Source organism: Dreissena polymorpha, chromosome 1 (assembly GCF_020536995.1).
Source record: "Dreissena polymorpha isolate Duluth1 chromosome 1, UMN_Dpol_1.0, whole genome shotgun sequence".
NCBI classification, from domain to species: Eukaryota; Metazoa; Mollusca; class Bivalvia; order Myida; family Dreissenidae; genus Dreissena; species Dreissena polymorpha.
Genome location: NC_068355.1, coordinates 94,087,475 through 94,105,778, shown reverse-complemented (window position 1 = coordinate 94,105,778; position 18,304 = coordinate 94,087,475). Strand labels below are relative to the sequence as shown.

General features: G+C 34.6%; 1 protein-coding gene across 1 annotated transcript in view; it reads right to left on the bottom strand.

The window, feature by feature from the left end:
• Positions 1-18,304, bottom strand: part of LOC127837553 (serine/threonine-protein kinase BRSK2-like) — a 92,351-nt gene that overhangs the window by 29,667 nt on the left and 44,380 nt on the right. The window contains exons 8-12 of the mRNA XM_052364790.1: positions 15,928-15,996; positions 13,916-14,062; positions 10,031-10,065; positions 8,733-8,784; positions 3,903-4,015 (exon numbers count right to left, since the gene is read on the bottom strand). Coding sequence (XP_052220750.1) covers positions 3,903-4,015; positions 8,733-8,784; positions 10,031-10,065; positions 13,916-14,062; positions 15,928-15,996 — 416 coding nt within the window. The remainder of the gene's footprint in view (positions 1-3,902; positions 4,016-8,732; positions 8,785-10,030; positions 10,066-13,915; positions 14,063-15,927; positions 15,997-18,304) is intronic.

Sequence of the window (18,304 nt, the reverse complement as noted above, 5' to 3'; positions counted from 1 at the left end):
ACTGAATCTAAACTTTGAAATTCAAGAATATGACTGAATCTAAACTATGAAATTCAAGAATATGACTGAATCTTAACTATGAAATTCAAGAATATGACTGAATCTTAACTATGAAATTCAAGAATATGACTGGGTGTAAACTATGAAATTCAAGAATATGACTAGATGTAAACTATGATATTCAAGAATATGACTGAATCTAAACTATGAAATTCGAGAATATGACTGGATCTAAACTATGAAATTCAAGAATATGACTGAATCTAAACTTTGAAATTCAAGAATATGAATGAATCTAAACTATGAAATTCAAGAATATGACTGAATCTAAACTATGAAATTCAAGAATATGACTGGATCTAAACTATAAAATTCAAGAATATGACTGGATGTAAACTATGAAATTCAAGAATATGACTGGAACTTAACTATGAAATTCAAGAATATGACTGAATCTAAACTATGAAATTCAAGAATATGACTGGATCTAAACTATGAAATTCAAGAATATGACTGGGTGTAAACTATGAAATTCAAGAATATGACTGAATCTAAACTTTGAAATTCAAGAATATGACTAAATCTAAACTATGAAATTAGAGAATATGACTGGATCTAAACTATGAAATTCAAGAATATGACTGAATCTAAACTTTGAAATTCAAGAATATGACTGAATCTAAACTATGAAATTCAAGAATATGACTGAATCTAAACTATGAAATTCAAGAATATGACTGAATCTTAACTATGAAATTTAAGAATATGAAGGAATCTTAACTATGAAATTCAAGAATATGACTGGACTTTAACTATGATTCCAAGAATATGACTGAATCTAAACTATGAAATTCAAGAATATGACTGAATCTAAACTATGAAATTTGAGAATATGATTGGGTTTTAACTATGAAATTCAAGAATATGACTGAATCTAAACTTTGAAATTCAAGAATATGACTGAATCTAAACTATGAAATTCAAGAATATGACTGAATCTTAACTATGAAATTTAAGAATATGAAGGAATCTTAACTATGAAATTCAAGAATATGACTGGACTTTAACTATGATTCCAAGAATATGACTGGATCTAAACTATGAAATTCAAGAATATGACTGAATCTAAACTATGAAATTCAAGAATATGACTGAATCTAAACTATGAAATTCAAGAATATGACTGAATCTTAACTATGAAATTCAAGAATATGACTGAATCTAAACTATGAAATTCAAGAATATGACTGAATCTAAACTATGAAATTCAAGAATATGACTGAATCTCAACTATGAACATCAAGAATATGACTGAATCTCAACTATGAACTTCAAGAATATGACTGGATCTAAACTATGAAATTCAAGAATATGAATGAATCTAAACTTTGAAATTCAAGAATATGACTGAATCTAAACTATGAAATTCAAGAATATGACTGAATCTTAACTATGAAATTTAAGAATATGAAGGAATCTTAACTATGAAATTAAAGAATATGACTGGACTTTAACTATGATTCCAAGAATATGACTGAATCTAAACTATGAAATTCAAGAATATGACTGAATCTAAACTATGAAATTCGAGAATATGATTGGGTTTTAACTATGAAATTCAAGAATATGACTGAATCTAAACTTTGAAATTCAAGAATATGACTGAATCTAAACTATGAAATTCAAGAATATGACTGAATCTTAACTATGAAATTCAAGAATATGACTGAATCTAAACTATGAAATTCAAGAATATGACTGGACTTTAACTATGATTCCAAGAATATGACTGAATCTAAACTATGAAATTCAAGAATATGACTGAATCTAAACTATGAAATTCGAGAATAGGATTGGGTTTTAACTATGAAATTCAAGAATATGACTGAATCTAAACTTTGAAATTCAAGAATATGACTGAATCTAAACTATGAAATTCAAGAATATGACTGAATCTTAACTATGAAATTTAAGAATATGAAGGAATCTTAACTATGAAATTCAAGAATATGACTGGACTTTAACTATGATTCCAAGAATATGACTGGATCTAAACTATGAAATTCAAGAATATGACTGAATCTAAACTATGAAATTCAAGAATATGACTGAATCTAAACTATGAAATTCAAGAATATGACTGAATCTTAACTATGAAATTCAAGAATATGACTGAATCTAAACTTTGAAATTCAAGAATATGACTGAATCTAAACTATGAAATTCGAGAATATGACTGGATCTAAACTATGAAATTCAAGAATATGACTGAATCTAAACTTTGAAATTCAAGAATATGACTGAATCTAAACTATGAAATTCAAGAATATGACTGAATCTTAACTATGAAATTCAAGAATATGACTGAATCTAAACTATGAAATTCAAGAATATGACTAGACTTTAACTATGATTCCAAGAATATGACTGAATCTAAACTATGAAATTCAAGAATATGACTGAATCTAAACTATGAAATTCAAGAATATGACTGGATCTAAACTATAAAATTCAAGAATATGACTGGATGTAAACTATGAAATTCAAGAATATGACTGGAACTTAACTATGAAATTCAAGAATATGACTGAATCTAAACTATGAAATTCAAGAATATGACTGGATCTAAACTATGAAATTCAAGAATATGACTGGGTGTAAACTATGAAATTCAAGAATATGACTGAATCTAAACTTTGAAATTCAAGAATATTACTAAATCTAAACTATGAAATTAGAGAATATGACTGGATCTAAACTATGAAATTCAAGAATATGACTGAATCTAAACTTTGAAATTCAAGAATATGACTGAATCTAAACTATGAAATTCAAGAATATGACTGAATCTTAACTATGAAATTCAAGAATATGACTGAATCTAAACTATGAAATTCAAGAATATGACTGGACTTTAACTATGATTCCAAGAATATGACTGAATCTAAACTATGAAATTCAAGAATATGACTGAATCTAAACTATGAAATTCAAGAATATGACTGAATCTAAACTATAAAATACAAGATTATGACTGGATCTAAACTATGAAATTCAAAAATATGACTGAATCTAAACTATGAAATTCAAGAACGTTGAATTCTGACTTGTGTATAATGTGTTATGTTATGAAAGTATCCACTGCAAAAATAGAGCAGTGTAACCCAAAACCCACTTACAACATGTTCCATCCTTTATTCATTTAAGACCTATGATGGAAGTAATACTGTTGACATATAGAATGAATGAATAAATAATACATTGGTTTATGCGTAGTTTTTTGCAACTTAGGACAAATATAACAAGACTATTGTCAAGCAATATAAGTCCCCTACCCGCTCCACCATTGTCAGAAATTCCACCATTTTCTGAATAAAAAAAATAAATATATTTGTTGCCATAGCAACCAGAATTTTTGACGTAGGAACAAAATGAAATGACATGCATAATGTCCATATTGCCATCTATCCATGTTTCAAGTTTCATGAAAAAATATTAAGAACTTAAAAAGTTATCGCAGGATCCAGAAAAGTGTGACAGACAGACAGACTGACTGACTGACTGACTGACTGACTGACTGACTGACTGACTGACTGACAGACTGACAGACGGAGTGCAAACCATAAGTCCCCTCCGGTGAAACCGGTAGGGGACTAATAAACCAGTAATTATGAAGCAGAATACAATAGTTATAGTTCTGTAGGGCTTCATCCAAACATTTAGGAATTTTTACTAATTATATGCTTAATATGAAAATGTTTGAATGAAAGGTGCTTAGCCAGATGCTACAGTGATAACAGACACTCTTGATAATGAATAACAGAGTGGTAATGGAGAAGTTAGTGCACTATTGGAGAAGTCAGTGCAGTAGCACTATAGTAATTATAAGCCTGACCACCTACCGACTATTCAGCAGTTCTTGTATTAATCTGTCCTTGTCCTTGAAGCACTGTAGTGAGTTCATTGTAGACAAAACATCTGGGTCAATATCCTCTATATTTGGTATAATTGACGTCTGCAAAAAAAACATAACGGCTAAAAATGAATTGGTTGAAAAGTTGTATTACCACAGCTTAAAAATGTATCAATATTCTCATATATCTCATTGCAAAATAAGAATCTTTTAATAAAAAGCAAATTGCCATTAATGTAGTTAATTTTTGTTTCTGATTTCTTATCTTAAGTTCGACAAGACAATTGAAAAGCAATAAATGTCCCCTACTGGCTCCACCATTGTCAAATTTTTTATTTTATTTGTTGCCAAAGCAACCAGAAATTTTGACATACAAACAAAATGAAATGATGTGCATAATGTCCATATTGCCATCTATTCATGTTCCAAGCTTCATGAACAAATATTAAGAACTTTTAAAGTTATCACAGGATCCAGAAAAGAGTGCAGGATCCACCATTTTCAGCAGTATTTCTAGTCAATTTTTGCCATAGCAACCAGAATTCTTGATGTAGGAAAAAAATGAAATGACGTGCATAATCTCCATATTGCCATCTGTCCATGTGTCAAGTTTCATGAAAAAATATGAAGAACTTTTAAAGTTATCGCAGGATCCAGAAAAGTGTGACAGACAGACAGACGCACAGAGCGCAAACCTTAAGTCCCCTCCGGTGAAATCAGTAGGGGACAATGAGTAATTGAGTATAATTTATGCTTCAAATGGCCACAACCAAGTATTCAATATGGTTATATTTTTAAACATAAATGTTTTAAATAGTCATTTGTTATTCTTTATAATTGTTTTTATGGCATTAAAAACGAAATATCAAAGTGAGTTTATTTTTACAAGTTAACCTTGCTTGTTTGATAAAGAACAATAAGTATTGTTTAAGCATGAGAATATCACACACCAAAATGACCCACATCATGCAACAAGAGCACCGCATAACGGGTTCCAACGCTCGGATGCGGGTGCAGTTTTGAATAAATAAAAGCTTATCAGATTTTATTTTTTTTTAGAGGTCATAGTGACCTTGACCTTTGACCTAGTGACACAAAAAAGGGTGTGGCTTGTAGAACTCATCAAGATGCATCTAAACATGAAGTTTCAAAGTTGTAGATGGAAGCGCTTTGATTTTAGAGCCAATGTTAAGGTTTTAGCACAGCGGTAGCCGGACGGCAGAAAGACACGACACAACACGATGAGCTGGCTATGACAATACCTTGGGTTTTCTCTGAAAACAGCCAAGCTAAAATGGGATATAATGCCATAGCAGTAAGTCAGAGGATACCCTGTCTGCTATAAAGTCAAGACAGGTTTCGTGGTCTCATTAGCAGGCGGGTAGCTCCTGACCAGCCTGCTGGCACCATATGGCATAGGATCTAATTTTGAATTACACAAATGTTATCTTTACCTTCATTTTTTTAGCAATTAAATATTTAAGTCAACAACAATTACATTGAACTGGGGACTTCTATTTCTAAATAGACCTTCATTATGATAGGTGAACAGCCTCCAAGTGTCTTTGTTAGTCTAATAATTTATTACGATGAGAATGGGCTGATGTAAGTTACAGACAGGACAGACATCCCCTGCAGCTTTGTATGACATTCTTCAACAATTAACTATAGTCTATTGAACAAATGAAAGGCAAAGCAAGTCTTCAGGTTTTCTAATGTTTAAAGACTGGCTAGGTCTACTAAACTTAACCCTTTACCGCTTATATACTTATTTTGACGCTTTTGTAGACCCTTACAAAGTTGATTTAAGTTAGACCTTTCTTACTAGATTTAAGTTTTAGAGGCTTCATCTGCAACCCATAGATGCTGATGAGCAGTAAACAGCATTAATCCTGAACAGACTGCGAGTTACTCGCAACTTGTTCTGGTTTTATGCTGTTTGCATATAGCCATCTTCGCTTTGTTTCTGAGTGGGAAAGGTTTAAGCATACAGATGTTTGGACAGTGATTGTTAACCGTTCAATTGCCATCAAAATCAAAGCACAATAATGCCTATTGCTCATTAATGTAAAACATAAACCTAAATTCAACAAATAAAGCACAAGTGTACATAAATCAGCTTTTTTTGCTGGCATTCAAAATTACAAACGTAATGGAAACGACTTGAACAAGTGATTTCTTGATTAAACGGACATTCTCCAAGCTCAAAGCTGAATTATGATTTCAAAGTCATGCTCCAGACAACTCAATCCTTAAGCCAATTATTGCTTGCATTATCCAACTTTTTTACTTACAACGACCAAAAATGAGTTAAAATAATTCAAAATAGAGATTGCAACATAGCTTTACTACAAAACTTATTTTCAAATTAGTCGTAAGAAAATTCATATGTTGCATGTTCCTCACAAAATTTTGTGAACAGCCCAGACTATTCAGAGTACACAAAACAATACGTCAAAGTCAGGCTAATGTAATTTGGTAGCAATGAAGATGCATTGACACTGCAGCAATTTGATTCTCAATCGTACGCTAGCTTAATTACAACAAGAGAGCATTTTCACTTTTTTTGGTCAGTATCAATATTTTTTATTAATTATTCACATTTGTTTTTAATTTTAAACTTCCATAGCCTTGTCTGGTTTGCAAGCAATTTGTCAATGACTGTTTATTCAACAATTAAGACAGCTGTCTGACTTTGACCTTCAAAATACATTATCTACTGTTAGCATCATATTAGTGTGTACTGTTTCCGTGTTTCTGTGGAATGCATCAAAAGTCTAAATTAGAGAACTATGGAAAGGTGACCTTCTTCAAATGTAGATGTAAACAAGATTCCAACAATGTACCTATGAAGTTTCATGATCCTAGGCGTAAGCATTCTTGAGTTATCATCCGGAAACCATTTTACTGTTTCGAGTCACTGTGACCTTTACCTTTGACCCAGTGACCTGAAAATCAAAAGGGTTCGAGTCCTCATTATTATAAAGACACTGAACAAGTTTGAAAAGAATTGGATGAAAACTGTGGACTTAATCGGATAAACAAGAAAAAGTAACCATTTTACTATTTCGAGTCACTGTGACCTTGACCTTTGACCTAGTGACCTGAAAATGAAAAGGGGTCTTCAGCCAGTCATGATCAATGTACCTATGAAGTTTCATGATCCTAGGCCTAAGCATTCTTGAGTTATCATCCGGAAACCATTTTACTATATCGAGTCACTGTGACCTTGACCTTTGACCCAGTGACCTGAAAATCAATAGGGTTTGAGTCCTCATTAATATAAAGACACTGAACAAGTTTGAAAAGAATCAGTTGAAAACTTTGGACTTTATCGGATAAACAAGAAAAGTCTAACACACACACACACACAGACAGACAGACAGACAGACAGACAGACAGACAGACAGACAGACAGACAGACAGACAGACAGACAGACAGACAGACAGACAGACAGACAGACAGACAGACAGACAGACAGACAGACAGACAGACAGACAGACAGACAGACAGACAGACAGACAGACAGACAGACAGACAGACAGACAGACAGACAGACAGACAGACAGACAGACGGACACCATGCCATCCCATAAGCTCTTCTGCCTTTGGCAGTAGAGCTAATGAAAAAACTGAAATGCATAATGTGCATTTTCCCCATATGGCCTACTATCTATTGAGTGTCATATAACTAGCCAAAGTGATTTTTAAGTTGTCAAAAGATCCAGATTTATTTTTGTTTCTTATTTTTTACAACCTGAGCAAACACAATTTTTATCAGAGTAGCATCAACTTTGATTATCTCCTTTTTAGGTTATCACAGGATCCTATCTTAACTGAAGAACAAACAAAAATTAACAGAAAGACAAAACTTACAAAACATTCATAATATTATTCCCTGTATGCCCCTCTATCCAAATGCCCTGGTTCATTAACTAAGCTTGAGTACTTTTTGAGTTGTTAAAGGATCCAATGTCCTAACAAGAAATATTAATTCTGCTGTACAATCATATAAAAACAATAATCATGCCCACATATTTAACCTACACACATATGCCTATATTATACACTTGGAGATTTTTCTAATGCAACACTTTTCAAACTTGAATATCTCTGTAATTAGTTAAAAAAAATAAATTTAAACTGCACATGTGATCATTTGACTATATTCTGTGCTAGATAACGATAAAATCATTCATCCGTAACAACCGGGCAGTTCTGCATGTGGAGTAGGTGTGGTTTTATCTTTCTGCATATAAAAATGGTGAAACGGGATATGATTCTAATTTTATTTTAGTTTCTTCATTTAAGGTGGGTTAATACACAAGGAAAACATAACAATATGGCTCTTATAAAAATTCATGAGCGCAACGTTGCAAGCCGGTCGGTCATGAATACGTGTAAGTTAATGTGTTTTACTTTTCACATTGTTATTTTACAATGTCCGATTTGGAGAATTTTACTTTTTCAGTGTTTTTTTTTCATTTGTTATGTTTGATATTTTATTGTTGATAAATTTCAATTAAATTAAATGAAGTATTAGATATGTGTTGAATTAGTCCAAGTCAAAATTTTCTAAAATAGGGAGCTATTTTGATTTGAATAGGAATTGCATTAGAAAAGTCTCCAAGTGTAGTTACATGGTTACAACATATAATTTATAGCATGTCCTGGAATAAGAATCTTCAGTAGTTCTGATACATGTACCATTCTTGTTGAGGTGACCATATTTGTGAACCACTATATAAATAACTTGATTTCCTTGGAATTGCATTTGTCCTTGATATGAATTAATTAATTAAACAAACAAACTAGTACCTGTACAACTTGAACGACTGGCAATTCTAGTTCTAAATGATCTTGACATTCCCTAGAAAGAAACAAAACAAATAAAAAGAATTATACAACATTTAGTACGCAAACAATCATGAAAAGAATAGAACACAAATCATACCTAATACAATTTTGAAATACATATAACTACAACACAGTCATGTGAGCTGAAAATCATTATGGAATAACAAGTCCACCTCAGACAAACATTTTATATGGTTTTGATTTAAACCTTAGACAACATATATATATATATCTATTAATAATATAGATTTGTAAAGAAAAACAATAAAGTTTTGTTGTTGTCATATTTTTTTTTAAATAATGTTATTCCACAATGTTCACACAAGAAGGTTCATCTTGGACCATCAATTCCCATCATTTCACAGCTGGGTTCTGTAACTTAAACATTCCTCTGACACCAGTCAACAGCTTCTTCTGAGACAATGGGGCTTAAAGCATGTGCCTAGATATTGTCACAGATTAGCCTGTGCAGACCACAAAGGCAATCATGACACTTTCTGTTTTATGTTTTTTTAACATGTAGAGGAAGTGTCTATCTAGTTCAGGTGTAAAGTGTTGACCCAGATAAGCCTGTGTGAACTGCACAAGCTAATCTGTGATGACACTTTACCCACATGCATTCAGCCCAGTTTTCCCAGAGCCAGACTTACAAAGATATAATTTCTTGATTGAAATACATGGAGCTATTCAAGGGGTCTAGATGGAACTTATTACAATTTTATCAAGGTATGAAGAGACAACAACAAATCCTAGGGTCAGGTTATTGCCCATACTAGTAGTAATACCTGTACAATTTGAATAACTGGCAATTCTAGGCCCGCCTCCTGTTTGTAACCTCTACGGAACAAATACCAGTAAGTTAGAACGAAAATGTCAATGACCATTCAAATACCAAGTAATTCAATTGATTATGGTAATCCTTCTTTTAGCTTGGAAATTCTGATAATTTTCTGCTATTAAATGTGTTCCGACATTTTTTTATCACTTGTAATGTTGAACATACTTTAGTATATAAATATGGTTTCCTTAAACATATAATTTGTTTAAGGTCTAAAATAGCTTATTTCTAAAGATTTACAAGCATTCTGGTTGTGCAGTATATATATATATATATATATATATATATATATATATATATATATATATATATATATATATATATATACTTTAATTTAACAGAATCTATATTAAGAGTTTTTTGTGACAGATAACTTTTAATGGTCAACAAATACAACAATATACAGTGCTCCCAAACTTACATGGTCACCCACGGATGTCTGTGAATTTCTTCTAACTGAAAACAAACAAACAAATTACATTTGTGTTAAAGAAATATTTATTTAAAACAATTTACAACAACAAATTCTTACTTATATTATTCCATCAGTACAATTTGTGCATAAAATTACATGCTTGTTACACTATCTGAATAGTCTAGAAAGCAAAATATTTGCAGTGTTCATGCAACATTGGTATATGACATAATTTGACCATGTTAAGAACATACAACAATTTTGTAAACTAAACACTTACATTTCTCAAAACACATGTTATACTGAATACCCAGAAGGAGCTTGGAAAGGTGAAAATTTCTTAAATACAGGTAGATCTTTAGTTATTGACATGCACATTACATGTTAACAAGGAACACTTCCAATGCTTCCACACCCTAGTTAACAAGAGCTTTGTCACAGATGTGACGAATAACCCCACATGAAGAGCGGATGAAAAGTACTTGATATAGGAAACACCATGCTGAATGTGTAAAACGCATTAAGTGACCCTGTGAACTAGTTTTTGGCCTGGCATGGCCCCTGTTCGAACATGGCCTAGAGATCATCTAGACAAAAACTTCTTACCAAGTTTGGTGAAGAGCTTGAAATATAGAGGGGACACCATACTGAATTTGTAAAATGCATGAAGTGACCCAGTGACCTAGGTTTTGGCCCAGCATGGCCCATGTTCCAACATTGCCTAGAGATCTTCTATATAAAACTTCTATCAAGTCTGTTGAAGATCAGGAGTAAACTACTTCAATTAGAGAGTGGACACCATGCTCAATGTTTACAACACACTAAATGACCCTGTGACATAGTTTTGACCCAGAAAGGTCCATGTTTGAACTTAGCCTTACAATCATCTAGATAAAACTGCTGACCAAGTTTGTTGAGGATCAGAAGTAAACTACTTGATTTAGAGAGCTGACACAATGCTCAATATTAAACAAGAGGGCCAAGATGGCCCTAGTTAGCTCACCTGAGAGAAGTCGGTTCATTCAATCTTTACCAAATGTCAAACTTGACCTAGATATTGTCCAGACAAACATCCTGGTCAAGTTTCATCATTATTTCATCTGCGAGTAATGATCAATGTACCTATGAAGTTTCATGATCCTAGGCGTAAGCATTCTTGAGTTAATATCCGGAAACCATTTTTCTAAGTTGAGTCACCGTGACCTTGACAGCCATTGTGTGAATATGATTTTTGGCACTGTGACCTTGACCTTTGACCTAGTGACCTGATAATTAATAGGGGTCATCTGCAAGTCATGATCAATATACCTATGAAGTTTCATGAACCTAGGCATAAGCGTTCTTGAATTATCATCCAGAAACCATTTTTCTATTTCAGGTCACCGTGACCTTGACCTTTAACCTAGTGACCTGAAAATCAATAGGGGTCATCTGTGAGTCAAGATCATTGCACCTATGAAGTTTCATGATCCTAGGCATAAGTGTTCTTGAGTTATCATCCAGAAACCATTTTATTATTTCAGGTTATCGTGACCTTGACCTTTGACCTAGTGACCTGAAAATCAACAGGGTTCATCTGCGAGTCATGATCATTGTACCTATGAAGTTTCATGATCCTAGGCATAAGGGTTCTTGAGTTATCATCTGGAAACCATTTTACTATTTCGGGTCACTGTGACCTTGACCTTCGACCTAGTGACCTGAAAATCAATAGGAGTCATCTACGAGTCATGATCATTGTACCTATGAAGTTTCATGATCCTAGGCATAAGCGTTCTTGAGTTATCATCCAGAAACCATTTTACTATTTTAGGTCACCGTGACCTTGACCTTTGACCTAGTGACCTGAAAATCAATAGGGTTCATCTTCGAGTCATGATCAATGTACCTATGAAGTTTCATGATCCTAGGCATAAGGGTTCTTGAGTTATCATCTGGAAACCATTTTACTATTTCGGGTCACAGTGACCTTGACCTTTGACCTAGTGACCTGAAAATCAATAGGGGTCATCTACGAGTCATGATCAATGTACCTATGAAGTTTCATGACCCTAGGCCTAAGCGTTCTTGAGTTATCATCCGGAAACCATTTTACTATTTCGGATCATCTTGACCTTGACCTTTGACCTAGTGACCTGAAAATCAATAGGGGTCATCTACGAGTTATGATCAATGTACCCATGAAGTTTCATGATCCTAGGCCTAAGAGTTCTTGAGTTATCATCCGGAAACCATTTTACTATTTCGGGTCATTGTGACTTTGACCTTTGACCTAGTGACCTGAAAATCAATAAGGGTTATCTGCGAGTCATGATCAATGTATCTATGAAGTTTCATGATCCTAGGCATAGGCGTTCTTGAGTTATCATCCGGAACCATTTTACTGCTTTGGGTCAACATGACCTTGACCTTTGACCTAGTGACCTCAAAATCAATAAGGGTCATCTGCGAGTCATGATCAATGTATCTATTAAGTTTCATGATCTTAGGCATAAGTGCTCTTGAGTTATCATCCGGAAACAATTTTACTATTTCGGGTCATCGTGACCTTGACCTTTGACCTAGTGACCTGAAAATCAATAGGGGTCATCTGCGAGTCATGATCAATGTACCTATGAAGTTTCATGATCCTTGGCATAAGTGCTCTTGAGTTATCATCCGGAATACATCTGGTGGATGGACGGACCGACATGAGCAAAACAATATACCCTCTCTTCTTCAAAAGGGGGGGGGGGCATAATGAGAAAACTGCCGCCCTCCCGGCAGCCATGTTATTCAACTGACCGGAACCATTTTTGAACTCAACTCTCGAATCAAGGAAACAAATGTTCTGAGCAAATTTCATGAAAATTGGGCCAAAAATGTGACTTCTACTGTGTTCACATGTTTTCACTAAATACATATAGAGAAAAATGCCCCGCCCACTGGCGGCCATGTTTTTTCACAGATCCCGACCATTTTCAATCTCGTCCGAGATATCAATAAAACAAATGTTTTGACCACTTTTCATGATGATTGGGCAAAAATTGTGACTTCTAGAGTGTTTACAAGGTTTCTCTATAGCCAAATAGAGAAAACTGCAACTATATACATATAGCCAAATAAGGAAAACTGCCCCGCCCACTGGCGGCGATTTTTTTTTTAACGGATCGGAACCACTTTTGAACTCAACCAAGATATCATTAAGACAAACATTTTGACAAAGTTACATGAAGATTGGGCATGAAATGTGACTTCTACAGTGTTAACGAGGTTTTTCTTTTTTTTGACCAAGTGACCTAGTTTTTGACCCAGCACAACCCAGTTTCGAACTCGGCCGAGATTTCATTGGGACAAAGCTTCGGACCAAGTTTCATGAAGATGGGACAAGAAATGTGGTCTCTAGAGTGTTTACGAGCAAATGTTAACAGACGGACAAAGACCGGTCACAAAAGCTCACCTGAGCAATCAGGTGAGCTAAAAATGCACTAAGTGACCTCGTGACCTAGTTTTTGGTCCAGCATGGCCCATGTTCAAATTTGGCCTAGAGATCATCCAGATAAAACTTCTGATTAAGTGAAGATTGGATGAAAACTTCATGAATTAGAGAGCTGACAACATGCTGAATGTTTAAAACGCACTAAGTGACCCTGTGACCTAGCTTTTGACCCGGCATGACCCATATTCAAACTTGACCTAGACATCATCTAGATACAAATTCTGACCAAGTTTGGTGAAGCTCGATAAAAACAACTTGAATTATAAAACGGACACTTAATACTGACCGACTGACTGACGGACGGACGGACAGACAGACCTACAGACAAGTTTACTCCTATATACCTGCCTAAACTTCGTTTGTGGGGGTATAATAACTTTTAAAGACATATTATGTTACTAAGGTGATTTTACTGTGAGACGTTTATCTGGGTCCACCTCCACCATCCCTCGCAGCAGGTTCTGGCAGTCTGGAGGCACAAAGTGGGGAATGTGAAACACTCCCTTCTTCACTTTCTCCAACAACTGTCGCAAATTGTCATCATCAAATGGAAGCGCTCCCTGCAGCCCAATACATTGCACATTTGCATACTGTAATTCTTGGATTAGTCTATGACATAACTACATTCAAGTTTCTTGAACAGGGGCATTGATTTGCTAATATTTTGAATGAATGCTACAAAAAAATTAAGCAACTTATTGTACATACAATATAAGTACTACAATACCATTGTTGTTGATTCTCCTCCAGTATGTATGCATAAAGTGTGACCAGCAACATGCCCCTAATTTCCAGCTATGTATTATGTATGATGGAAACCATTTTCTTAACAACTAGTATGATAAAGTATGACATCAGAAACATTTATACAGCTAGTAATGCAAAAAGTATGACATCAGCATTATCCTTACATAGTAATGCATACGGAATGATATAATTATCCTAATCACTAGTAACACATACAGTATGATATCAGTATTATCCTTACCTAGCAATGCCAAAAGTATATAACCATGAGACTTATCATAAGTAATGCATAATGTATTACATCAGCATTATCCTTATCTCTCGTAATGGATAAAGTATTGCATCACCATTATCATTAACACTATTACTGCATAAAGTATGACACAATCATAATGCATTATGCATGACTCCATCATTATTTTAACCACATATAATGGACTTAGTATGACTCCACAGTTATCCTTAACACTAGCAATGCATACAGTATGACTCCATAATTATCCTTACCACTAGTAACACATTCAGTATGACTCCACAGTTATCCTTACCACTCGTAACGCGTACAGTATGACTCCACAGTTATCCTTACCACTAGTAACGCATACAGTATGACTCCAAAGTTATCCTTACCACTAGTAACGCGTACAGTATGACTCCACAGTTATCCTTACCACTAGTAACGCGTACAGTATGACTCCACAGTTATCCTTACCACTAGTAATGCATACAGTATGACTTCACAGTTATCCTTACCACTAGTAACGCATACAGTATGACTCCACAATTATCCGTACAACTAGTAACACATTCAGTATGACCCCACAATTATCCTTACCACTAGTAACGCATACAGTGTCCTTACCACTAGTAACGCATACAGTATGACACCACAGTTATCCTTACCACTAGTAACGCATACAGTATGACTCCACAATTATCCTTACCACTAGTAACACATTCAGTATGACTCCACAGTTATCCTTACCACTAGTAACGCATACAGTATGACTCCACAGTTTACCACTAGTAACGCATACATTCTGACTCTACAATTATCCTTACCACTAGTAACACATTCAGTATGACCCCCACAATTATCCTTACCACTAGTAACGCATACTGTATGACACCACAATTATCCTTACCACTACTAACGCATACAGTATGACCCCACAATTATCCTTACCACTAGTAACACATACAGTATGACTCCACAATTATCCTTACCACTAGTAACACATTCAGTATGACTCCACAGTTATCCTTACCACTAGTAACGCATACAGTATGACTCCACAGTTATCCTTACCAATAGTAACGCATACAGTATGACTACACAGTTATCCTTACCACTAGTAATGCATACAGTATGACTCCACAATTATCCTTACCACTAGTAACACATTCAGTATGACTCCACAGTTATCCTTACCACTAGTAACGCATACAGTATGACACCACAGTTATCCTTACCACTAGAAATGCATACAGTATGACACCACAATTATAATTACCACTAGTAACGCATACAGTATGACTCCACAGTTATCCTTACCACTAGTAATGCATACAGTATGACTCCACAGTTATCCTTACCACTAGTAACGCATACAGTATGACACCACTCTTATCCTTACTACTAGTAACGCATACAGTATGACACCACAATTATCCTTACCACTAGTAACGCATACAGTATGACACCACTGCTCCAAACATCAGCCTTCCTACCATCATATTTCTCTCCCTGCAAACACAGAAATGATGAAATAGAAATAGTTTTAGCTTGAAAATATTGAAGTGACACTTACCTTAATGCATGAATATACTACAGTTCAGTTAATTATTATTTAAGTTTTTGAATGGACCTATTTTGGGATAATAAATATTTAGGTTTTGTTTTTCATGTCTTATAAAAACAATTTTCAAAACATGTTAGTTTTTTAGATGGTCTATCATTTATCCTATGGCCTGAAAGGCCCAAAGTTGCTCACCTGCAATAAAAAGAAATGACCTGTTCTTTGCAGCCGAAGATATCAATGGAACAAAAATTTTTAATGTTCTAACCAAGTTTCATGAAGAATGAACAACAAATGGACCCTTGGTGGCAATGTTTTTTTAACAGACCTGAACCATTTTTGAACTCTTCCAAGATATGTCCAAATTTCATGAAGATTGGGCAAAAAATGAGTCGTCAAGACTGTTCACATGTTTTCACTATTTACATATAAAGAAAACTGCCCCACCCCCTAGCGGCCATGTTTTTTCACTGATCATTACCATTTTCAACCACGTCCAAGACATCCACATAACTAATCTTTTGACAAAATTTCATGATGATAAGGCAAAAAATGTGACTTCTAGAGTGTTCATAAGCTTTTTTACTATATAAATATAAGGAAAAAGACCCCCACCCTGGCGGCCATGTTTTCTTTACGGATCCTAACCATTTTCAAACTCAACTTTCGTATCCAGAAAACAAATGTTCTGACCAAATTTCATGAAGATTGGGAAAAATATGTGTCTTCTTGACTGTTCACAAGTCATGTTTTCACTATATACATATAGAGAAAACTGCCCCGCCCCCTGGAGGCCATGTTTTTCCACCCATCATGACCATTTTCGAACTCGTCCGAGATATCTATAAAATCAATGTTTAGAAAAAAATGTATAATGATTAGGCAAAAAATGTGACTTCTAGAGTGTTCACAAGCTTTTTTTACTATACAAATATGAGGAAAATGACACCCCCCGGTGGCCATGTTTTTTTACCGATCCAAACCATTTTCAAACTCAACCGTCATATCCATAAAACACATGTTCTGACCAAATTTCATGAAGATTGGACCTAAATTGTGACTTCTAGAGTGTTCACATGTTTTCACTATATACATATGGAGAAAACTGCCCCTCCCCCTGGCGGCCATGTTTTTTCACCGATCTGAACCATTTGCGAACTCGTCCGAGATTTCAATGAAACCAATGTTTTGACCAAGTTTCATGATGATTGGGCAAAAATTGTGACTTCTAGAGTGTTCACAAGGTTGTTTTTTTTTAGCCATATAAGGAATGCTGCCCCGCCCCCCAGTGGCCATGTTTTTCTAAGGACCGGAACCATTTTTTAACTAAACCAACATATCATTTAGACAAACATTTTGACAAAGTTACATGAAGATTGGGCATCAAATTTGACTTCTACAGTATTCAAAAGGTTTTTCTTTTTTTTGACCTAGTGACCTATTTCTTGACCCAGCATGACCCAGTTTCAAGCTCGGTCGAGGTATCAATGGGACAAATGTTCTGACCAAGTTTCATGAAGATCGGACAATAAATGTGGCCTCTAGTGTTCACAAGGCAAAATGTTGACGTCCCACGACGGATGACGGACAAAGGGCGATCACGAAAGCTAAAAAATAAGGGACTTGAATATTTCATGATATTCAAAAATTGAAAAATACATTCAATAACACTCGACTAATTAAATCGAACTTGATAAAACAATTGCACTATAGGCAATTGTTTTCATGAACTCTCCAAATTCACAGCAAGTATACGAGTATGTATAACTAATTTAATCTGTTTACATTTCCAATGGAGGTGAAGGGAAAATTCGTGAAGGCTTAGTTGAACCCATCATATTAATATACAACAAATGGACATAACTATTTTGCATCTTACATTTTTTATGAGTGGGATAGGTGCTTTTTCAAATGGGCCACAGGTTATTGAAACAAATTGTGATGGTCCTTATATATAAGAGCCATGTTTTGGGAAAATTGACTTAATGCATGTGCATAGAGTGTCGTCCCAGATTAGCCTGTGCAGTACACACTGGCTAATTAGGGACAACACTTTCAGCCTTGACTAGATTTTGGTAAAAAAGAGACTTCTTTTCAACAACAAATTTCATTGAAGCAAAAAGGGTTGCCCCTGATAAGCCTGTGTAGACTTCACAGGCTAATCTGTGACAACACTTCACGCACATGCTTTAAGCCCCTTTTTCCCAGAACAAGGCTCATATAATAGAAGAAAGGTTATCTAAGAATGATCTAAGA